A 24,231-nucleotide genomic window follows, 5' to 3' on the forward strand; every position below is an offset into this window, starting at 1 on the left:
TCTGGGGAGGAGAGAGGTGAGGCAGAGGGCAGGAGCCAGGGGCAGGAGCATTGTGGATGTTCCATAAATCTTCGGCTTTACATCATTCACTTAAAACCTGGCTGTGAGGCACAAAGAGGAGAATCTGAAGCCAGAGAGAGAGAAAGGGAGAGAGAGAGAGAGACTGCCAGGGAGCTTATTGAGAAAAAAGGAATTTGAGAATCACCAATCTGTTTCATTATCCCTGATGGCTCACCTTTTTTTTCTGCCTCAATCACTTTTTCTTTGATAACTGTCTTTATGAAACTGGGTGCAGTGGGTGCCTTTCAGGATGAGATGCTGGGTGGGTATGAGGGCAGATGAAGATCACTGATGGTGGTGGGAAGAAGGAGAGTAAAGGAACCCACCCCCACCCCTGCCTCTTTATACCCAAACTGGGATAAATCTGCGTGCTGGCCTTAGAACTGTTCAGAGGGGTGCCTACCCTGATATGCACGTCCCAAAAGTCCGAATTTGAAGCTGGAGCATTGTTCAGGCCTTCCAGCCCCTCAGTGACTCCTGGTACACTGTAGAGTAGCTCAGGTAAAGATAGTCCACATTTAATGAGCACCTACTATGTGTCAGGCACCGCGTGCAGGGCTTTAGATGGATTGTTTTTCATCTCCACAACCCTACATATCCATTTTACAGTCAAGGAAGTGGTGAGGCCCCAAGAGGCTGCTAAACTTGCCAAGGTGACAAAAAAAAAAAAAAAAAAAAAAAAAAAAAAATCATAGGCTGGACAGACCAGGGTTTACCTAGCCCCAGGGGAATACTGGCAAGTCAGTGAAGCAAAAGGGCTAAGGAGGTGTCTGTTATTCTGTATTTTTGATCAAGGCTAGAGAAGTCTCATTTAGATCCTCCAACAGGCTTTAGAGCTCAAATAAAAGGCCACCTGAAGCAGAAACAGGAAAAGGAGGGCAGGAAGAGGGCATAACTGCTCCACAGTCCCAGGACAAAGTGCCTTCAATCAGGGCCAGGGGCAATGTGACCCACAGTCTGGACAAAGTTGGGCGTGCATTTATTGTCCCAGCGTGCTCCCAGAAGCCCCTTACCTGTCATCAACACTGTTTCTTGCTGCCACCAACACACGATAATCTGATCTGGAAGGAAAAAAAGGGAGTGGAGTATCTGCAGAAACAAACATCATCAAATGTCCTGGCTCCCTTCCCAGAGCTTCAACATAAAAGCAGGAAGGAAGAAGTCACTGAGCTGAGGCCGCATCAGCAAGTCTGTCCGAGTCTCCAGTAAGGTGGCAAGAGAGGCCTTGTAGCTCCAGGGCTGACTGCCAGGGCGCTGTTGCCGTGGCGGGGTGGCCTTCTCGGCGGAAGGACAGGCTTAGTGACAGGGACATGAAGGATGAGTTGAGTACTTGTTCTTTTCCTTCCCCTCCATATTCAACTTTTTGCCATAACAAACTTTCTGTTTTAATAATGCTTACGGCATTGGGGCGCCTGGGTGGCTCAGTCAAGCGACCCACTCTTGAGCTCAGCTCAGGTATGATCTCACGGCTCGTGGGTTCGAGCCCTGCATGGGGCTCTGTGCTGATAGAACGTAGCCTGCTTGGGACTCTCTCTCCCTCTTTCTCTGCCCCTCCCCCACTCATTCTCTCTCTCTCTCTCTCTCTCTCTCTCTCTCTCTCTCTCTCTCTGTGTGTCTCTCAAAATAAATAAATAAACATTAAAAAGAGAGAGAGAATAATGCTTACTGCATTTAAGACCTTGGCTTGAAGTCATAGCATCAAGCACAGCTCTAATTTGGACAACCGGTGACCTGAATTATACTCCTGGGAAGGTAGGAGGCAGGGGCAGGGGACTGCCTCTGAGATCTTTCACAGAGGTGAGGGAACGCTGCAGCCAAGCAAGAGTTTCCTGGTGAAACTAAACTGGCAGTAAAGTGAAAGATCAAATCCTTTCTCTGCTCAGAACACTGCCCCTCGCTCCTCAACACTTTGAAAGGCAGAAGGAGATGGAATTATAAGTGAGCCGGGGTATGGGGTATGGAAAAAAGATGTAAATGAAAAATAAACTTGAAACATACCTAGCAGAAAGCACATTTGATTTGAAAGAGTCTTTCCATCTCAATTCTCTGTGGGCCTATTTGTAACAGAGATAGGGTTACTTAAAATACAGTCTCTGCACTGGCTGGTTGAGTCTCCTGAAAAACGCCTTCCATGTTTTCCACCAGCCTCTGCTGCAGCATTAACTCCTCATTCCTGAACAACACCTCCAACAGGACCAGCTGAACTTGAGCAGAGTAATTCTGAAACCTAGGGACACCCCTAGGTGACACGGAGACTTGGGCCCATAAGCTGTCAGATTGCAGCCCTTTTTTTCCTACCACCCCCTCCTTACACATATGGGCTTGCATGCGCGCGCACACACACACACACACACACACACACACACACACACACAGAGTCACAACATCCTATAAGGCTGAACTGTTTTAGAAAAATGGCCCAGGTGTTGATTCAAGCAGATTAGTAACAAGTTCTCTTTAAAACACACACTCAAACTGCTACAGTTCCGTTTGGTGTGGTTTAAACATTTTTTTTTTATAATTGAATTTTTTAAAGGAAGAGCGGTTTTAAATTTCCTTCTGTAGACACTTAATCAAGAGCATCCTCTTCTCCTGAGGTGAAATGGCCAGCAACAAAAGGCTCTGGAGTCAGGCCGTCTGGATTTGTAGCCTTGCTTCTTTACCTAACCACTTGTGGGGCTACTTCCTCTCTGTAAGCCTCAGTTTTCTCACCTGTGAAATGGGACCTAACAGTTGCGTCTACCTCATTGTTGTGAGGTTTAAATGAGATGAGTGATGTAAAAGCAAGGGGCCTGCTCACAGCAAACATTCATTAAATATTAGTTTTGTGACCTCAAAACAAAACATTGTTTTAATGTTTTTATTTTATTATTTTTGAAAGAGAGAAAGACAGAGCACAAGCAGGGGAGGGGCAGAAAGAGAGGGAGACACAGAACCTGAAGCAGGCTACAGGCTCTGAGCTGTCAGCACAGAGCCCAATGTGGGGCTCAAACCCACGGACTGTGAGATAATGACCCGAGCTGAAGTCGGACGCCCAACCGACTGAGCCACCCACGCACCCCAAGAAAAAATTTTTAAATGTTGTCCAAATGGACTTGCACCTGGCAGGGCAGTTCTCCACAATCTCTCTTCTTGCCCAAAGATAAAATTATATCACTTAGAGCATGTTTGCTTTTTCTAAATTGCTAATCATAAAAGTAGTACACGGTCAGGGCCAAATGCCTCTGAGCATTTATAGACTTTATACGTTCTGTTAGCTTCTACATACATGTTGGAAGAAGGTACTACTTCCTCTGGGCAGATGTAACCCTGCAACAGCACACAGCATGTCAGCCCCTGAAATACTCACACAGGACACAACTCGCTCAAACATCCAGGTGACCCTGTGAACACACTCCTTGCAAAAAATTCAAATGATACAAAGGTATGTAAAAAAGAAAGTGTAAGCCTCAAACAAGAAAAAGGAAAGGAAAGGAAAGAAAAAAAAGGAAAGGAAAGGAAAGGAAAGGAAAGGAAAGGAAAGGAAAAAAGAAAAGGAAAGGAAAGGAAAGGAAAGGAAAGGAAAGGAAAAAGAAAGGAAAGGAAAGGAAAGAGTAAGCCTTCTGTAATCACATCCCAAACAAAACCACTATTAACAGCTTGCTTAATAGATCTTTGCTCTGTTTAAAACAGAATAATGAAATCCAATTAGGGAGGAAAAGTATGGTACATGATGAAATTTTTAAATAGTGCCAAGGGGCGTAGTCTAAAAGTTCACTTCCTACCCCTTGAATTCCTAATCAATTCATCAGTTGTGTATATGTGTGTTTCCTTCTAGGTATCTATATATAGATAAGCATATATGTGTGTAGGTGTCTGCATATGTGAGGGTGTATGTGCCCATGTCGTTTTTTTTTTTTTTTTTTTTTTACAAGTGATGTCTTTTTTTAGACACAATCCTGAGATCAAGAGTCACAAGCTCTACTGACTGAGCCAACCAGGTGCCCCATAAATGATCTCTTATATACAAAATACAAAGCTTCATGCTCTTTCCCCTCCGTGTTAGTACATACAGATACATCTCATTCCTTTTAACAGATGCACAATTTTGCACTTAGGGGTGTACCATGATTTATTTCACCAAGTCCCTTATGGAAGAACAGTCAGATGGTGCACATGTACATTTTCAGTGCTTTGCAGTCACAGACAATACTGCAATGATTATCACTGTATATGTATTATATACACAGTCTTTCTGGACATATGCAAGGACATCTATACATTATATTTCTAGAAGAATTGCTGAGTCAAAGAGTATGTAAAATGTATACCCATTAAATGTTGATAAATATTATCAAATGGCCCCAAAGAGGCTATCAAGCAGCACTCCCACCAACAATGGTTCTAAGTGCCCGTTTTCCCACACCCTCACAACACCTTCATCTTTTAATCTTTTAAAAGACATATCTATCTTTTTTAACCTACCTGGGGGAATGCTGTCTATTTTTAAATTCTCTTGCTCCCTGATGCCACTCATTCCAATATCACCAAAAGTTCTTAACAACCCAGGAGAGGTCATCTGCAACTTTGTTAGCATATCCTTGGATGGAATCCATTTCAAAGTTGAATCCTCAGATATCCCTGTCTAACCCTGAAACTTTGATCTTTGTCCCTAGGCCGGGTAGAACCCTGAGGAACCGGGTCCTCTTACTCCTGGGGAGTCCTCAGAAATGCAAATGGTCCACCGCTCTGCTCCTGCCATCCTGTCACCTCTCCAGTCCCCAGCACAGTGCTTTGGATGAGCCGCTTTTACTGGAAGAAGGTTTGTAAGCTAGAGTCAGAAAGAGGGAAGAGTTTAGGGAGCTTGGAAAAAAAGCAGAGGACAAAAGGCCAGCTGGTTCTTAGTGAACATTCTGAAGGGAGTCTGAAAGCTAGACAAGGGACATGGCTCTGAGGTTTTATACGTTCTGTTAGCTTCTACATACATGTTCCTGTTGTCATCTTCCTGTTTCACAGTAAAACCTACAGCAGAAGGGGCTGCTTGTCCTGTGAGGTTAGCAAGGAAGGGGAAGATTAGCAGGGAAAATATAATTTTTTGCAGCCGGTCTTGGGGGACACAGAATCTGAGGGTGGTGGTGACCGTATAATAACACCACAAAGATACCTGGAAAATGGACTCTTAAAGAGGTGTCTTGAGCTGCAGGAAAGCTCTTGGGCTAAAATAGAACCACAGTGACCACCATTTATTGAGCACTTACTATGTGCCCAACATTCTGCCAAGTACATTACATGTGCTATCTCATTTAATCTTTTCGGCAGTTTTTTGAAGGAAAGGGTACCATTGTTATTCTCATGACACCCCTGAGGAAATGGAGTTAAGTAACTTGCCCAAGATCACACAGCCAGAAAGCAGTGGCAGAATTGGGACCAAAACCTGTTTGATCCCAGAGACCTGAGTTCATCCCCTCAGGGCAAGATCATATAGAAGCTTCAATGCCTCTGCATATACTCTCCAGTCTTGTACTGCTCAGTTACCCCAGATGAGTTTGTCTACTTCCACATGCTGCTTGTCGTCTCTCAAGATTCAGGCATCACTTCCCTCCAGTCGTCTCCTTTCCTGATCTCTCTTTCTCAAACACCCTGTAGGTGTGCCTGGCATGGCACTGCTTGTAACACTGGGTCTCTGCCACAAGACTGGGTGCTCCCTGAGACTGTACCCTCCTCTCGCATCTTGGGATGCACAGTGCCTAGCACAGTGCCTGACACATGAGACATGTCCCCCCCCTCCCCACCCCAAGGTTCGGGGAATAAATGTTGCATTAGGGCCAGACAGGCTGAGCTGCCACTATTGCAAATTCCCTTTCCCACTCCCAGTTGGTAGGACAGAGTGAAATGTTATTTACAAAAACACCAAGCCAAACAAGACCCTCCCTTTCCCGATATGCTGAAGCTGCGCCCAGAACAGCCAGGGGTCACCAAATGGCAGCCAGATGGTAACTGACGGCTGCTTCCTAACTCCAGGGGCCTGGGCAAAAGGCCTGGCTGCCCACCTGCTCCCAGGGACCTGTGAACATCCACTTTGTAGGCAAAAACCCAGACAGTTCCCTCCTCCTGAAACCCATCCAGCATCCAGTCCTAGGAGCTGTGACGCTGCCTGCTCCCTCTAGTCTGAGGGACTCCCAAGGCCGGCTGGAGCAGCTCTCTGGCCCAATCTCGACCCCATAGAGATGTTGCCTGCCTCTCCCCTAACTACTCCTGTGACAGGGAGGTGTTAACTCGGCGGTACCAGTCCAGTGTTGTGGGGGTGCTTATCTCTGGGGGGAACAGTCGAGCCCTAAGATAACTAAACTCAGATGGAGCAGGGGAGCGCTGGGGAGACAGCCCTTCTCCGTGGAAGAACTGTGAGGCCACAAGTGGCTGGCAGAAGAAGGAAGGGATTTTCTGCAGCATCCGAAACAAAGAGAACCGATGGGGCTTTGGGGAGAGCTCCGTTTCCCTCGATTTCATTCAGCACCGGTTCCCTCCTCCCACAGATCCAGGAGGCAACAGGCCCCCAACTGGTTATCAGGTCCTGGAGCATGAGGGCCTTTGTCTCCCCCTCAGACATCTAGCTGGCAGGGCAAGGGGCCTACAAATCCTCCCTGACCCTCCCAGCTCTTTGTTATCTCGGAGGGAAGATTACATTTCTGTGTGGGGAGGCAAGGTGCCAGGAGTCCTCAGAGCAGGACAGAGGCCGCCAGAGCTGCCGGCTGACCCCCGTTGCCTGGAGCCACTCAGGGCTGACACTCAGAACTGGGGATGTTCTCCCTTCAATGTCCTGGGGCCTGTCCTAAAGTGAAGGGTCTGCGTTTCAGAAAGACAAGGGGGGGAAGAGTCGCTGGGAAGGGGAGTTGGGCTGGAAGGAAGCAGCCAGCTCTCAATTATTCAGGAGCTGCGTCTGTAGTCTGTGGATGGCCCATTCTTTCCTAGGTTTCTCACCTTCTCCATTCTGCTGTCATTGGCTGTTTCCTTGAGAACTGGAGGGAGGAGAGCTGTCAAGGTGGCCACTTGCTTTCATTTTGATTTCTTGCTAAATCTATAGAGAAATTTGTTCAGTAGTATGTCTATGCCTCTCAGCAGCAGGCACACAGACTTTTAGATCATTCTCTTTCTGTTTCAATCAAGGACACGTTCTTCAGCCTTCTCATTTGGGTTCAAGATACTCCTAAAATGCTTCCAAATCAAAGGGGGAAAAAAGGCTGGATTAAAAACTCCCCGTTTTAGGAGACTCATAAGAGAGGAAGGGGGATATATTGTCTTTGAGTAATAGAGTCGGAAAATAGTCATTGGATATTGATGTAAACACTGGATTCTCCCTGGCTTGACTTCCCAATTATATTCCCTCAAGTTGTATTTCCTCCTCTGGCGGGTTCGTTACTCTCATCAAGTCCACCAACAACAAATACGTATGGAACACCTCCCAAGTAGCTCCCTAAACTCGTCAGACACTTAGATGGGATCCTTGCCTTGGTATAGCTTGGAAACTAGTTAGAGAGAAAGGTTTAAAAAAGATGACTAACAAAGTTAAGTGTCAGATCAGTGGGATAGACCAGAAGGTCAGGAGAATTCCAGGGACTGACAGGGCTGGGAGTGGCAGGGAAGGCCTCTCTAAGGGGGAGGGATGTGAGTTTGGCTTTCTTATGTGTCTGGAATGAGCATTATTTAAAATGAGGAAGGTCTAATGGGAGAGCAGCTTCTATGGGAGGATAAACAGAGCCTGATTAGGAGCTGAAAAGTTGAAGGATCGGGGTGGGTGGCTGGGGGGGGGGGGTCAGGGAATAGGCTTGTAGGGGGAATAAATCTATAACCATGGCTAAAATTGATTTATTCTGCAAATACGTGTGTTCCTGCTTTTTATTTAGTTTTTTTTATTTAGTTTTTAATGTACTCATCCATTCAACAAATATTTATTGAATATCTCTAGTCAGTCAATAAACATCTATTGATCTCCTACTATGTGAATGACACCATGATAGTCACTATTCTTTCACATGCTGGTCAAATAGAAAAATAACAGCTCATTTCCTTACATTTGGGGTGCCGGTGGTTAATCTCATTCAGTATTCCAGCTTCCACAAATTCGAGGGGTTTTGTGGGGGGTGGCAATGAGGTATTAGCCCTACCTTAACTGACAGTGACTTGTATTTGTGTAACACTTGGTGCACTGACATCCATTATTTTCTTTGATTCTCATGACAATCATCCAGCTAGGGGGAAATAGGTAAACAAGTCTTGATTTTTTTCAGATGTATAACTTGTCTAAAGTCAACCAGTTTGTAAGCAGGGGACCAGAATGGATATATCTTTCATACTTCCTGTGGCACACTTCTCACCCTCCCAATGGCCCCAACCTGGCACTCTGGGAGCCTCAGAAAAAAATATAGACTCTTGACCCCTTCCTGGCACAGCCTAGTTCCTTAAGTCTGAGCAGGTCCTAAAATTTGTATTTTTTTAGAAGTTCCCCAGAGGACTAGTGTCCATCTGGATTAGGGAACCACTAGCTTACAGGGGAAGGATCCAGAGGAAAGGGCATCTGAGCCACTTTTCCTCAGGTTCCACAGAGCCTTTTCTTCGGGTATTCTGGGTGGGTTTCGACTAATTTCCAAACCAACAGCATGCCCAGCTCCCATCGCTCACTCTTTGCTTCCTAAAAGTCACTGCAGGTGGAAGACTTCTGGAGGCCAAGAATGGTGCCGTAGAATTCACAGGGCCCAGCTTTGCGTAGACCTCAAAACCTAAACTCTGTGGCTGGGGCAAGTGAGATGGAAGGGAAGGGTCTAAAGAGGGGATAGATCCTCTCGTGAATAAAAAAGCTTGTATTTATTGAGTGTTAACTATGTGGCAGGCCCTCATTTAATCCTCAACTCTATATGGAAAGCACTATTATCCACCTTTTCATAGAGAGAAAACAGATTTAGAGTGAATCATTTCCCCAAGGCACACAGTCAAGTGCGATTCCAAAGCAGGGGCTAGCAAGTCAAACCTCGGGATTACAGCGTCTCCCCACCTCACCCCCAAACCGCTTCTGTGTCCACTGCCTGAAATTCGGGCGCCCTCCTGGCGGTGCTCAGATGCAGGGGCACGCGCGCCCAGGGAGACCAGGCTGCAGCAAAGCAGCCGCAGAGCGCCGCGCCGCTGGGCCCGCTCCCCCGGCTCGGGGGCCGCGGCTGGGAACTACAAGGCCCAGCAGGCAGCAGCAGGGGGAGGAGGAGGGGGTGGGACTAGCGCGGGTGGGAGTGAGAGAGCGAGCCCTCGCGCCTCTCCGGCGCACAGCGCTCGGAGCGCTCCTGCGGGTACTGCTGCGGCGGCCTGGGCAGCGGGCGGCGGCGAGCGGGAGCCCGGACTCTGGTCCAGCCGCAGCGCGCGGAGGAGCCCAGGCTGTGCCCGGAGCTGGGCGGCAACGTCCCGACTGGACCGAGACTCTGTTTAGCGCATTGCGGCGACCTCGCCTTCTCCGGGCGCGAGCGCGCGCCGCAGCTGGAAAAGCAGCGGAGACCGAGGACTTTTCGCCGGTCCGAGGGGCGCCCCGCAGCGCGCACCGTCCTAGTGCTGCAGTCGGGCACGCCGCGGCGCCGGGAACCCCTCAGGGCGATGAAGCCGGGTCTGCGAGAAGCGTGAGGCGCCGCCGCCCGGTTCCGGAGAGGGGGGCCACAGGGTCTGGAGACCCCGGGCGGCGGACGGGAGCCCTCCCCCCGCCCCGCCTCCGGGGCACCAGCTCCGGCTCCATTGTTCCCGCCCGGGCTGGAGGCGCAGAGCACCGAGCGCCACCGGGAGTCGAGCGCCGGCCGCGGGGCTCTCGCGGCCCCGCCAGGACCCGAGCGGAGCCCGGGGGCGGCGGGCCGGAGCCCGGGACGCGGGCGCCCGCCCGCCCGCACAAGCCACGGCGGACTCTCCAGAGGCGGAACCGCAGCGCCGAGTGAGGTAAGAGCCGCGGCGCCCGCAGATCCGGGGCGGGCTTGGCGTCCCGAGCGGCCCCCGGCGCTGGAGCCTCCTGGCTGCGCGCTTCCCCCGCCGCAGCCCAGTTGGGTCCGGCGCCTCCCTCCACTGGTTACGCGCCCCCTCCACCTCCTGACTCCCTTCCCAGCGCTCTGCGCCCCCCTTTTGTCTCCCCTCCCAGCTCCCCGCTCGCGTCGCCTTCTGCGCCCCCTCCCCGCGCTGGTCCCGCCGCTCCTCCTGCCGCCCAACTTTTCCGCCAACTCGCGCTGGGGAGCTGGCGAGGCGGCGGCGGCTCCGCGGTGAGACCTGGGAGGGACAGGGCCGGGGCGAAGGCGGCGGCGGCGGCTCTCGGTTTCCTCGGACTGGAGAGGGAGGGCGGGAGTGGGCAGCGAGATGGGGGTGTGCGTGTGTGTGTGTGTGTGTGTGTGTGTGTGTGTGTGTGTTGCATTCCAGCCCATCTCTTTTTAATCCACCAGTGGGGACTCACCCCAATTCAGCAGGTAGCTTTGGGTGGAACGGTAAAAACCCGAGGTATTTCTGAGTCCTTTCCCACCCCGGGGAAGTCTGGGGTCGGAGTTGCGGGTGGGTGGATGGGGATATGAAGAAGGAAGGAAGTGGAGGGGTAGGTTAGCCTCTCCTCGAATAGGTTTTAAGGAGGTGTCGTCACCAAATGGCTGAATCGGCTGTAGCGGAGAGCGAGAAAGGAATTCCCTTTTCCAGAGGGGGTTCTTCTACTTAGTCGATCTCAGAAAAGGTCGGAAGTTTGGGGAAGGGAGGGCGCCCAGCGGGTGATGTTAAGCCCCATTATGGGGTCGGGTGGGGGGGGGAGGGGAACGTTCAGTTCCAATCTGGTTCTAGGAGGTGGGGGAAGGGATGAGGGTTTTGCCCGGTGCGGTTCACTCGGCAGCGCTGCTTGTTGCTTCTCTGGCTCAGACCCTCTGCCCGCCCTGCTCCCGCCTCCCGTTATGTTTGGGGTTGGGAAAAGAGGAACCCTCGTTTGCAGAGGAATTTATTGGCATTGTAGACGGAGTTCATTTAACACATATCCTATGAAGGCAGCCAGACACCTTCGCGCGGGGGTGGAGGGGGTGGTGGTGGTTGAAGCTTGCTTCTTTCTGGGCCCAGAAGCTATTGGTCCACCAAAAAAATTTCTGCGGTGTCTTTTTCCCCCAACACTTTTTTCCCCCATTTTCCAGATGTAGCAGCTGCATCTGGTTCCGTTTCGCCCCACACCGCAGCCACATTAATATCCCTCTCCCTCCCTTCCCCCTCACCCAAATTAAAACTGCTGTTCTTCAACTTGTCCTTACCACCTCCCTCTTTAAAATTTTTTTGAGACTTGGAGAGGAGAAGAGAGAGTTACTCTGGATCCCAAGTTATTTCGAATCTGATGGTGGAGATGCTGTCTAGATTGTGCCGGAAAAAGGCGTCGTGGGAGATGGGGCCACGATTTTAGGGGCGGTGGCACTTGGGAACGGTTCTGCTGGAGGTGGCCTGTTTGGCCATGGGTTTGACCCAGAACTGGCCCTGACGGAAGTTTCTGGAACCATAGCATTCCTTTTTCCGTCCCTTCAGTTAGAGCTGGAGCAGCCAGGGTTTCTGACCCTGTCCGTAGCTCGCCGTCGGTGTCTGACCGCCCCGTGGTGGCGTCACGCGTTCCTTTTCCACCCTCCCTGGATTGAGCCCGGGGCGCAGCTGCGGGGGGCATGGGAGGGGGGCGGCCGCTGTTGCTGCTGGGGGCTCTCCTTGGGCGTTTTAAAGTCGTTCTGTGGGCTGGAAACTGAAGTGAGACATTTTACCTCTTAAGGGCTACAGGGTTGAAAGCGCGGCGTTGGATTGTTGAGGGTGTGTGTGTGTGTGTGTGTGTGTGTGTGTTGTTTTTGTTTTTGTTTTGTAATAGCCTTTGAGGTAGGAAGGCACCTTATGGTCCAAAGTTGCGGGAGGGTGGGGAGAGTTGGTCGCTCTCACCCTCTCTTTTCCAGTCTCTTTCAAATTGAAAACACTTCTCTGGTTTCCTCCTTTGGGCGGTAGTTTGGAGGCTGTAATGAAATCGCACTTTCTCTAGACATGGTAATTAAGGTGACTGTTTCCTCCGCAGATGTGCCCTGCCCTTTGCACCTCCGGACCAGCGCTTTTTTTGGAATAGCGTCTAAACTGTAGAACCTTAGCCTTGAGACTGTTTAGCAGAAAGTGGCCATTTTCCCCCTGGGCCCAGCCTCCTGGTTTCCTCTCTGAGGCTTTAAAAGCTAAGTAGCAGGGCCCCGTGGGACGTGTCTCAGTCTAGCTAATTACCCCCAAGCCTGGGTCATCTCCTTTCCTTGCAGTGACCAAGGGAGAGCCATTGCCAACTGTCTGTCCTGATGGCCTGCCCCTCTAATGACTTGTTTATGTATTCCACCCCACCCCAGTTGGGAGAAGCTCCAGGGCTGCCGCTGACCCCTGGAGGAGCACAGGGTGTTTGGGGTCAGGAGGTTGCTGGGGCCTGGCTCTAGCAGGGTTGGTTACATACTGCATCAGTGACAAGCTCCTTGAAATATCTGTTGCATTCACTGTTAGTCATAGCCAAGTGTCAGCTCTTTAATGAGGGCCATCCGGATGGAGAGCCACTTGGACATGTGTGCTTTCACTGCCTGCGTTTACCGTGCCTGTACAAATGCCCATTTTGTAGACGTTTTCACTAATGGGATTTGGGCCAGAGGGGGCACCACTTACTTTGGTTCCAAAGTAGACAGCCTTGGGTACTTCTTTTCCTTGGTCAAAGTTCCTTGAACTTAGAAAGTTCCAGTAGAAGAGCAAGTGAAGCAAAAGCACAGGAAGAAATAGAGTAGGAACATTGCAGATGCTGTTGTCCTCGTGTCTTGAGGGAGATTAGAGTACATCAAGGTATACCTAAGCCTGAGCTAGCTTGGACTCCAGAGGGCAGAAAGAGCACACTGAGCATTGAGTAGGCAGATTCCAGCCATGGAGACCCAAGGAAAATCTGCGGGTTTTTGCTTTTAGTTGTATGCTTTGTGTTTGGGGCATTGACCTGAAAAAAAGACTCCTAAAGCAGGGGATTTGCTCCCATGAGCCAGCTTCTCTGAACACACTCTACTTGCCTCCATTTTTAAATCTCTTTCATCAAGATGGCTGTTAGGGAAGAGCTTCCTGAGAAAGTTTGAGCCTGCTAGAGTCAACAAAGGTAGATAGAATTGATTCAAATGTCTTGTTCTGAAAAAGCCTCATCCCTTGAGATGAGTTTAATTTCCTCTTGGGAAATTTGCCTTGCATTTGTCTTCCCAAGAGCTTTGTCAAAGGTCTGGATGCACCAAGGACTGGTGGGAGTCCAGATGTAGAGCTTTAGAGAAGATTCTGGTGTTTCCAGAGAGGATTAAATTCCAGACTTGGGCCAGCATATGTGCTTTTTTCCCTCAGCTTGCATTTACCTTAAACAGAAATTCTCTGTCACTACCACTTCTTGCAATTAAAGAAGTTATATTTGGTCTTCCCTATGCGCCCCCCTCCCCCCCGCCTCCCAGGTAAATAGCTGTCACTTGGGTGAACAACTCCAAGAATATGGTGAATATGGTGGTGTTCCACCAGTCCATTTTGTCTTCAAAAGCAAGGTTTCCCAGGTTATGGTGGAGCAATTAGTATTTCACTTATTATTATTAATTTTTGGTATACCTCCCTCCCAAGGACATTGGACACATTTTTTATAAAGACTCAACATTTATAGTGTTTCCATTGGGGCACCTGGGTGGCTCAGTCCGTTAAGCGTCTGACTTTGCCTCAGGTCAGGATCTCATGGTTCCCCGCATTGGGCTCTATGCTCTCAGCATGGAGCCTGCTTTGGATCCTGTGTTCTCCTCTCTCTCTGCCCCTGCCCTGCTGTGCTCTATTGCTCAAAAAATAAATAAATAAGTAAATAAAATATTGTTAAAAAAAAAACAGTGTCTCCCTTGGACCAACAAAAATTTTACAAGCTGAGCTGCATAACTTTTTTCTGGTGTCTATTAATTATTTGCCCTGGTACTCTCAACAGTGAGTAGAGAATACTCACTTTGGGGGAGTGCGACCATTTCTGTTAAGAAGTCAATCTTCTTCCCATCTAAAGGGATGAACGTTTTGATGTTACTTCCTCAATTCTGAGGAATCAAAATGTTTAGAAAATGTCTCATTTGGTATTTTTTGAGATAGAGTTTGGCTGGCTAAGAAGGAGTATTTGACTATTGCTTTTATGTGGCATTGGCAACCTCTTTTCCTCAAGAGTATCTGGGGGCGCCTGGGTGGCTCAGTGGGTTAAGCGTAGGACCCTTTTCGGCTCAGGTCATGATCTCACGTTTTGTGAGTTCGAGCCTCGAGTCAGGCTCTGCACCAGCAATATGAAACCTGCTTGAGATTCTCTCTTCCTCTCTCTCTGCCCCTCCCCTGCTCTCTCTCAAAATACGTAAACTAAAAAAAAAAAAAAAAAAGATGATCTGTATCAGTTTCTTTTCAATCAGCCTTTCCTTCATTCACTTACTCATCCAATTAACAAATGTGTCAGCATCTGCTATGCAGATCGTGGGTGCTAAGGGTATTAAGCGAAAGTTAGTCAGGCACAGACCCTGCTTCTTAAGGAGCTTGTGATCCCATGATACTTTGGAAATTCGGAGGAATGAGAGCCTCAGCTAGAAGGCTCAAGAAAGACTTGTGGAAGAGGTAGGGGGCTTTTTTTGTTTGTTTTTTGTTTTGTTTTTGAGGTGGGATTCAGAGAATAAAGCTTGGCCCATTAAAGATGGGGGAAGGGCAAAGAAGAGGGCAGAGCACGAAGATCGCCTAGGATCATGCTGTCCCATAGAAATAAAGCACGATGGGTGGCTCAGTCCATTAAGCGTCCGACTTCAGCTCAGGTCATGATCTCATGGTTTGTGGGTTCGAGCCCTGCATCGGGCTCTGTGGTGACAGCTCAGAGCCTGGAGCCTGCTTTGGATTTTCTGTCTCGCTCTCTCTCTGCCCCTCCCCAGCTCACACTCTGTCTCTCTCAAAAAATGAGCATTAAAAAAAAAAGAAATAGAACACGAGCCACATGTAATCTTAGATTTTTCTAGTAGCCATGTTTGAAATTCAGAAAAAAGAAACAGGTGGAATTCACTTTCATTAATTCATTGGTTGAGATTTTAATAATCTATTTAACTTAGCCTCATAAATCCAAATGCTATCATTTGAACATGTAACCAATGTAAAAAATTATTGATGAGATACTTTACCTTCCTTTTTTTCACACCCAAGTTTTGAAGTCTGGTGTGTATGTTTCATTTCTAGCACGTCCTAATTCACATTAGCCACATTCCAAGCAAGTTCTTGGCAGCTACAAGTGGCTAGTGGCCATTGCATGGGATACCTAGGTCTAGAGGATAGGGTTTGAAGACAGATAGTGAGAAATACCTTCGTAAAGATAGGAAGTTTGTGTCTTCTGCCACCAGTTACCAACGTCTCCTGAGAGTGCTGGCCAGGAATGACTCAAAGCACAGTGTCTATGATTCCTTACATGGATTTGTACTTAGGAGAGGGCAGGTTCTTTCACCCATGCTGCCCATATGATCTCTTAACCACCTGTGATGGAGGCTGGGCAAATACCTCCTCCAACAAGTGGGGAAATGCAGAGGTTGTGTCCCCCCCCTCCAGTCCCCAGTTGAGGACCTCTGTGCCCAGGTGGGGTTGGCGGGGGGCGGGGGGGGGGAGGGGAAGGGGTGCTTCAGGTCCCCGGAGACCTGACTGGTATGGGAGAGACTGAGGGTAGAGCCAGCTGCAAGGTCTCTGAGGAAGCTTCTGAGTACACCTGCAAGGCTGCAGGTCACATCTGTCCAGCAGTGAAGGAGGAAGACTGTCCCTAGGGGATTTTAAGAATTCATTAATTAGTAGAAGGAGAGGGGGGTGTGGTAAAGGAAGAGGTGACAGTTCTAGGGTCCCAGACAGTATGTGGACTGGTGGTTTGGGTCGCCGTGTTTTCTGTAGGTTTGTGGAATGGGGACCCTTCTCATTCCAGGGGTTGGTGCTGGGAGGCTGGGTTTTCTTGACGTCCTTTGTTTCACAGATGTGGGACTTGAGGCCCAGAGAGAAGCACCTTTTTGGGGTTGAGCTGGAGAGAAGCAGCTAGAAGAGTTTGACATGCACTGATAGCAGAGCTGAGCACAGCCAGCCACACCTGTGAGGGAGCCGGAGAGGCTTTTTGGGGGACAGAGTGGCTGAGTGGTGGTGGAAGCCGCCTGTCTGCTGCATTGAAAATAAGCTTAATCGCCTCAGCATGGTACCACCCTTTCCACTGGATACTGAAAATTCATTCATTACTCTGGTGGTTCCTGTGATGCTTAGGTTCTTAGCCAGGGGTACCTTTCTGGATGACAAGCCTGTATCTTTTGTTTGGTGTATCTTTGGGGGCATAATGAGATGTGGGATGTGGCTTACGGACGCCCTGTTGTAGCAAGCATCGCTTCTGTCCCAGGCCAGGGACCGTGCCCCATCCTCGGCCCTTAGACGGTCCTAGACAGATCTGTGATCTGCTTCCAAGGGTCTTCTCTCAGGCGAAGGAACTGAGGCGCTCCCATCTCCAGAGCTACCTTGGGTCTGTCCATGTCTGCTTGGTTTCTTTATGACACAGAGATGCTCTTTGGAGAAAATGGGCTTGTGCCAGATAGAGCCAGATTTGCTTACCCCTACTTGGCCCCTGGGCCCTGTCCTTTAGCATTAAAAACAAGTGATGAGTGTCCCGGTGCTTTTGCCTACCAGCTGCATAGCCAGGAGCAAAGTACTCAACCTCTTGGAGTCTCAGTTTCCCCATCCCTTAAAGGGGAATAGTAATTCCTACCCCCAAAAGTGTATAGTGAGGAAGAGAAGATGTTTTATAAGTATAAATTTTACCTAGTACATGCTTCATGCATAGTAGGTGTTCAGTAAATATCCTGTTCTGTCTCTTCAAGTCCCTTTCCTAAATTTAGAACATTGAAAGAGAAATGTTTATTTATTTAACGATTTGAAGTTATCAAATTTTAGTAAAGCCCTGGAAGGAAGCTAGTGGTAGTACATGCCTCCTCCCACTAGCCAGCGCCTGTGAACGAAGCCAAGAATCTGGGGGTTTTCTGCCAACCGGGACTGACTCACTCATGGGGACTGACTCACTCATGAGGGGCCCTGTCTGCTCCAAGGAGGCAGGGCTGAAGCACCACATTAGGGCATGTTCCGGAGAAGTGGATTCTCCAAATAACTTGGATGGTTCCTTGGAGCATTTAGGACAGAAGCAACCTATAATATGGAGACGTCACTCCTACCCCAGTCCAAACAGGGCCCAGAAAGTCTTAGCACTTGGTAAATGCTTAGCAGCAGCAACGATCCTATCCTTAAGACCCTCAGTGGGTATTTAAAATTTTACCACTCCAAACCTGAGGAGGGTAAGGGGCTACAGTCCATGCTTTTTGGAATGGGTCCCGGCAAGGACCTTTGTATTCTTCAGCGTAACCATTTCTGCTAGACATCTTGCAGCGTCGGGGAGGGGCATTGCGTCCACCTCGTGGTTCTGTGCTTTGAGGTCCTTTATGAGTTGGTGAGAGTTGTGTTCTGTCCATATGGGAACTTCATAGAACCAGAGATCCCTGCGATGTGTGTGGTGTTAGAGACCAAAAGAAAGAACCCAGGAGATCACTCACTGCAGCTTCCTGGTTGCACAGGTCCAGAGAAGGTCAGCGTTGTACTGGTTTCCCAGTCCTTGGTTTGTTCCAGAATTCTTCATCTTCTCTACCCCTCACCAAAGGGCTGGTTTGCCCTGGAGGAAGTGCAGTGTGTACTGGGAGGGGCACCAGCACGCGGGGGGCCTCCCGCAGCCCCACCACACTCTGTGGAGCCCTTGCCTGTGAAGGGGCGGAACTCTTGGGGATTTTCTCCAGGCTCTTTGCTTTCCCAGCATAAATCATCTTGGGGCTTTTGCCTTGGAGGACTTCACGACAATTTTCCCAACAAGGCTTGCCATGTAGCCCACACTCAGGAAGTAGTCGGAGAGCTGAATTAAAGCACTGTTTTGTCTAATTAAAGCCTATAACCTCAAATTCAGTATTGGGGCAGGATCACAGTTCCCTTCTTTGTGCCTTAAGAGTAAGTTTTTGCTTTAAGCACCCTTCTGGACAGGGTGACTGTGCGACACACTTTAACTCCTTTTTCTCCTTATCTCCCCCCTCCCACGCAGACTCTCCTAACTTTTTGGTTTGTTCTTTCCTTAGAGTCAGCTTGAAAAGGAGGATCAAGCTCAAGACGGAGTCTCCATGGAGGTGTGGAGCCTGGTCACCAACCTCTAACTGCAGAACTGGGATGTGGAGCTGGAAGTACCTCCTCTTGGCTGTGCTGGTCACAGCCACACTCTGCACTGCCAGGCCAGCCCCGACCTTGCCCGAACAAGGTAAGGCATGGGCTGAGGGGTCAGCCTGGACTCCTGGGCCTCGGAGACCTGGCAGGCTAGGACAAAGGTGATGTTGTGGTTGACCGGGAAGGCAAGGCTCCACCCCGGATGGAGCAAAGGGCTCCTTTTTGTAGGAGAGGCTTCCAAAATACATGGGCTGGTTTGCACCTGGCTATAAACACACCCAGCTTCAGCAGAGGCTGGGGTCATAAAGGCTAGTGACGTCCATTTGCCAGAGGTGACCTGCTTAGGGCGGAAATATAGTCTTTTCTCTTCCTGAAAAAGAACTTCTGATTGGGATCTAAGAGCTGATTCCCCAACCTAGATGACATAAAATGGGGCACAAATGACCTATGAATTTGTTTGTTTAACACTTGGATGTTGAGGGGTGTGGGAGCTTGATAAAGACCTCTGGCTTCTAGAAAATTGTTTCAAAGACAATTGTTCCAAAGACAATTGTTCCATCTTCTTTGAGGGCTGGCAGTCATGGCCACGTGCCTGCCATTTTGCCGTCCTTGGCCATGTCTGACAGGCTGTGGTTGGAAGCCTGCCGAGCGGTTTGCTTTGGATACGCACCACTGGAGGGATTTCAGAGAGACGGAAAGCCAGGGAGCATTATGGTGCATGGATGCTCCTGGAGATCTATAGCTTCTTACAAAGTCAGACATTATTAGTAACGAGAAGGACTTGCTTATGGGATTTACTGGAGTTGTGAAAGTACTTCATGGAGGTTACAGGTATATAACACACCTAGTGGCTTTCAGGGGCCTGTGAGAACTTACTGCTGCCAAAGGGTAGTGTGGCTTGTGACTCGGTGGCTCATCACACAAATACGAAGGTTGGCAGGCAGTGGGCGAGAGGCTCAGGTGTGCACGTGAGGTAGTGGCTGAGTTTAAAGAACCATCAGTCTCAACTGTCAGGACCCGTTTGAGTGATAAATCATGAGTGAAAATATTTGTCTACTCTCATGGTGATGGGGAAGATCACATGAGACTTTCTGGAAGGTGTGCTTGGGTGGACCACACAGACTAATGTTGCATTCGGAGACAGAGCTGAACGTAAGACTTGAGCTAGAACATGCCAGAGACCCAAAGTGGGAGTGATCATCTCTGCCCACAGGGAGTTTATTATCAGGAAGATAAGTACAGAGGTAACTAAATACAAGGTAGACTGTGTTTTAACCACACAGTGGAGTCATAACAATGCAGTGGGAATGCAGAGGAAGAGGAGAGCAGAGAGCATTTGAGATGGGTCTAGAGGGATGGGTGAGGGTTTGTTGGATGACAGCCAAGGGGGGTTGGTTTGGAGGGGAATGGAGGGCATTCCAGGTAGACTAGTGTGAATGAGGGTGCTGAGGCAAGATGTATAAGGTGTATACAGAATGACTTGCCCAGTGAGTAGGTAGTTGTGGGGAGTAATACCTGGAAGAATTGAATTGCGTTAGCATATGGAAGGCCTTAACACCCTGCTAAGGACACTATGCTTAAATGAGTAGATACTGGGAATAAATGGGTAGATACTAGGAATCTCAAAAAGTTCTGAGCAGGTAGTGATGTGGATCCAGCTTTCAGAAAATTAACTTGGCAGTTGAATTTGGATAGATGGGAAGAAGTCTGTGTTTGAGTCCTGCTCTGCCATTTAATATCTGTATTACTTGCTTTGACAAATTACTCAAGCACACTAAGACTTAGTTTGCCCATCTTCTTTTTCTTTTTAATGTTTTAATGTTTATTTATTTTTGAGAGAGAGAGAGAGAGTGTGAGGGGGGGAGGGCAGAGAGAGAGGGAGACACAGAATCCGAAACAGACTCCACACTCTGAGCTGTCAGCACAGAGCCCCTTGTGGGGCTCGAACTCACAAATGGTGAGATCAGACCTGAGCCGAAGTTGGACACTTAACCGACTACGCCACCCAGATGCCCCTTAGTTTGCCCATCTTTAAAATGGGGACAGTAATAAAGCATTAAATGAGGTACCCAGATAAGACACCTACAGGTAAAGTTTTGGTAGTTATTACTGCTGTTACCACAGTTGCCAGACAGACGAGTTAGCTGTTTATTTAGCTGTTTGTTTTGAATGTCTAGCTAGAGGAAGGAACCAGAGTGGGGGGCGTGAGTTGTAAAGGAAGGGAAAACCAGCAGACACTATAGAAATAGAATCTGTGGGTTTCAGTAGGTTGGCTGTCAACTCTGGGTGATTTGAGACAGAGACAGAATGAAAGTAAAAGGAGTGAGTTAGGGCAGAAGGTTTATGAGGAGCAGAGATTTGGATCAGCCACAGTGTAGACGGTAATAAGGGAGTCCAAAAAGCAAGGAGGGCTTGGATGAGGTTTGAGAATATGAATTTATGTTGGGCCCTAAAGTGCTTTTTTTTTTTCTTCATCTTTCTCTATCAAACTCCTTTGCCCTTGAGAAATGGAGAATGGAGTAAGTGAATGGTATGGGTTTCAGGCCCAAGGAATTGTGGGGTGGGGTGGGTGTCGAGACGTTCACTGAATCCACTGGCTGTGGATCCTGAGAAAGGAAGCCCAGGCGGTGATAGAGGGTGGAGCCAGGGGGCTGAAGGTCTTGATGAGGAGGAAACACAGGCCAGGAACAGAAGGGAGGGAATAGGGAAGGTGGAGGGGGCTATTAGGAGGGCTCTGCAGCAGTGAAGACTGAAGTCAGACCGCCATTTAAAAAAAAATCAACTGAGGCATAATTTACATTTTGAAAAATAACATCCATTTTTTTAATATAATTTATTTTGAGAGAGAGCACAAGCGGGGGCGAGGGCGCAGAGAGAGAGAAGGAGAGAGAGAATCCCAAGCAGGCTCTGCACTGTCAGTGCATAGCCCCACTCGGGTCTCAAATCCACAAACCATAAGATCATGACCTGAGCCCAAATCAAGAGTCAGATGCTTACCCACTGAGCCACCCTGGTGCCCCAATACACCAATTTTTAAGGGTATAGTGTGTTTTGGTGAATATAATGTCCCATGTGACTACCACCCCAGTCAAGGTAGGGAACATTTTCATCACCTCCAAAACTTCCCTCTGGTCCCTCTGCATTCAGTCACCTATGCAGCATTGACCCCAGCAACCGAAGATCTACTTTCTGTCACTATAGACTAGCTTTGCCTCTTCTAGAATTTCACATAATGGCATTATGTGGTGACTGTGTAGCCATTCCCCGGTTGATGGGCACTTGGGTTAACAGGTTTGGTTGTTATTAATAAAGCTCCTGTGAACATCTGTGTGTAAGTCTCGTGTGGACATAAGGTTTGCTCAATTGCCTTGGTTTTGATTTTGGCACCACTTCTTACTGTTGACTCTTGGGAAAGTTCCTGTGTGTGGAACTTCTATAAAATATAATGATAATGAACATCTGCTCCCAAGATCCAATAAGAATGTGTGCAGAGCTCTTAGCACAGTGCCTGGCACATGGTCAGTGGGCAATAAATGACAGTTGTGAGTGCTTTTTCCTGGGACCCCACAGAAGACAGCACGTGGTGAGGGGCTTGTTCCCTGGGTGGTGTGGAATGCCTTAGGACACAGATGTGGAAGTCCACTGGACTCCGGGGACAAGTCCCAGATCCCTGTTTGGTTAAGTCCCCCTGTGGGTGCAGTGTGGCTCTTTCACAGAGCTTTACCCCTCCTGAGCTTTGTGATAGCAAAGTACGTGCCCCCCACAGTCTTCAGAGAATTGCTGGGAGGTCATTAGGGAAAATCTGTCCCTGCGCTTTGTAAACCATAAGGTACCCCACAAAGGTAAAGTATCACTGTATGGTCTTAGCCCTGCTGATTATTAAATAATAATGCTGCTATTGTCCTCAGAAAAGACTATAATCTGTGTATAAAGGGTTTGTGCAAAAGTTTAAACCCCAAACTCTGCTCCCACAGAGAGCTTTTCCCCTTCAGAAGGGCCTTCTGTAATTGTGTGTGTGTGTGTGTGTGTGTGTGTGTGTGTGTGTGTGTGTGTGTGTTGGGAGCCCCTCCCCCAGTCTGCAAATGCTCCTGAGGGAGTGGGGAGGGCCTGGAGTTTCTGGCTGTCCTTGGAAAGTTGATTTAATAAGGGTTCCAGGAAAACCAGCCTCCCTTGGTCCCTCCCTCTCCTTTCCTTTCTCTAGTTTGGGATCGTAAAGAGGCTAAGCTTGTTTCAGAGCAGGTCTTGAGGAAGGAGGGAGAGGGAGTTGTGTGGAAAGACTAAACCTGGGTCATGGGTGGAGGTGCAGAAATGCGCCTTTAAAAAGAGAAATACTGACTTGAAAGAGATTTTGAGCTTGAGGAGGGTTGTGTCTGTGTATTTTTCTCTCCTTTAGAATAAGACTTGGAAAAGCACGTGGGTGAATCCAAAACTGCTTGCTTCTTGCAGTTGGGGCTGGGGGTCCTGCCCCCTTTCCAGTAGTAACGTGGGTTAAACACCCCAAACCCCATGGTCAAGGGGACAGTGTGAGACTTGCAGTCTCAAAATACTTGCGTACATACTCAGAAACCTGCAACTAATAAGCGATTTAATGGGCTGGGGTTTTCCTGCTCCTCCCACCTACCCAGATTTGAAGGAGTCTGGTGGCCGGTTGAAGGGGGAGAGGTTACCCTTAATGGAAAAGCCGCACGTTTCCATTTCTGGCTGCAAGCCCCCTCGATGCCGAGCGCCACAAAGCAAGGCTTTGTCTTTGTGTTCCACAAAACCTGCGCCTGTGGCGGGGTGGCTACAAGCAGTACCAGAGACATTGCCCCAGCTTCAGGTGGGAGGGCCCCGGCCACCCCAGGCAACCCACCAGGGGGTCCCACAGCTGTCTTTGGCCTTAAGGAGTATGCATTTCAGCCTGGCTGCAGGGGGAGCCGCAAATAGGTACCAGAGGGTATCCCACTGCCTGCCTTGGACAGGCTGCAGCTGATTGGTATGGCCGGGGCACCAGTGTCCCGTGGCTACACTGGGGCACACATCCAGGAGCGTCCCTCTGCCCCATCTGCCCCCCAACATCATTTCTTCCTGTCTGCTTTGAACGCACACTGGATGTTCAGGAGGAGTTTCTCCTCCCTCAGCCAGAAGGCGAGGGGAATCACATGGAGCAGAAGGCGACGTTGGGTGACCCACTTGAAAACAAGGGTGCAGGATTTAGGTCGGTAGAAATCCGTAGGGTGCTTACCTACCAGGTTTCCCCCGAGGATCCGCTCTGCCCCACATCCTTTTCCCCAGAGTGGAGGCCTGAGTGTTTTTGAAAGGGCATGTTTGCAAGTGTTCCCAGAGCTGAGCTGAACAGGGTGGGGGTAGGGAGACCCAGTGCTCAGCCTGTGAGAGAATGTGAAGGAGGAGCACTCACGTGTCCTGCTTGACCACACGGGGCAAGTGCAGCAAAGCCACTCCAGGGCTGTGTTCTTGGCTCTGGCTTCTGCATTGCTACACTATTAGCTTCACTGATTTTCCACTCTGGCTTTGCCAGCCAGCTCCCCGAAGTCAGGGAGGAGGAATTTCTCAGGGAAGAACAAATGGCTGTCCAGAGCCCTTGCTGCGGGTGGGGGAGGGGAGGGAGCCCAAACAAAGAATCAGGCTGGGATTTTGTCACCTGGTTTCTGTGACTACCTAGTCTGGGGTGGGCGGGAATTGAAGAGAGAGCGCCAAGGATTCCTTTGGATGCCGTGGCCCCAGCATGGAGGTAGGTCAGCAGGGCTCAGCCAGGGTGCTTGCTCCTGGTCAGGCAGAAGCAGTGAGTGATGGCTTGTGTCTGGGGTGGTGATGGATGGCCTTGGGAGAAGTGAGTTCTGGGGAGTCATTATCCGGGAGGGCCATGTCCGGGGTCAGAGAGCCTGACCAGCAGCTGCGCCCTGT

General features: G+C 49.3%; 1 protein-coding gene across 16 annotated transcripts in view; it reads left to right on the forward strand.

The window, feature by feature from the left end:
• Positions 1–9,912: 9,912 nt before the first annotated feature.
• The window catches only part of FGFR1 (fibroblast growth factor receptor 1), a 50,086-nt gene continuing 35,767 nt past the window's right edge, over positions 9,913–24,231 (forward strand). For 12 of the 16 annotated variants that reach the window (XM_042934823.1, XM_042934827.1, XM_042934826.1 and 9 more), the window contains exons 1-2: positions 10,751–10,768; positions 18,246–18,421. In XM_042934823.1, coding sequence (XP_042790757.1) covers positions 18,334–18,421 — 88 coding nt within the window. In that variant the 5' untranslated portion in view covers positions 10,751–10,768; positions 18,246–18,333. Of the gene's footprint in view, positions 10,000–10,295; positions 10,314–10,528; positions 10,546–10,750; positions 10,769–18,245; positions 18,422–24,231 lie in introns of those variants that run through there. The other 4 variants (XM_042934832.1, XM_042934833.1, XM_042934824.1 and 1 more) reach the window with 3 other exon arrangements.

The sequence above is a fragment of the Panthera leo genome, chromosome B1 (genome assembly GCF_018350215.1).
Source record: "Panthera leo isolate Ple1 chromosome B1, P.leo_Ple1_pat1.1, whole genome shotgun sequence".
Classification (NCBI taxonomy): Eukaryota; Metazoa; Chordata; class Mammalia; order Carnivora; family Felidae; genus Panthera; species Panthera leo.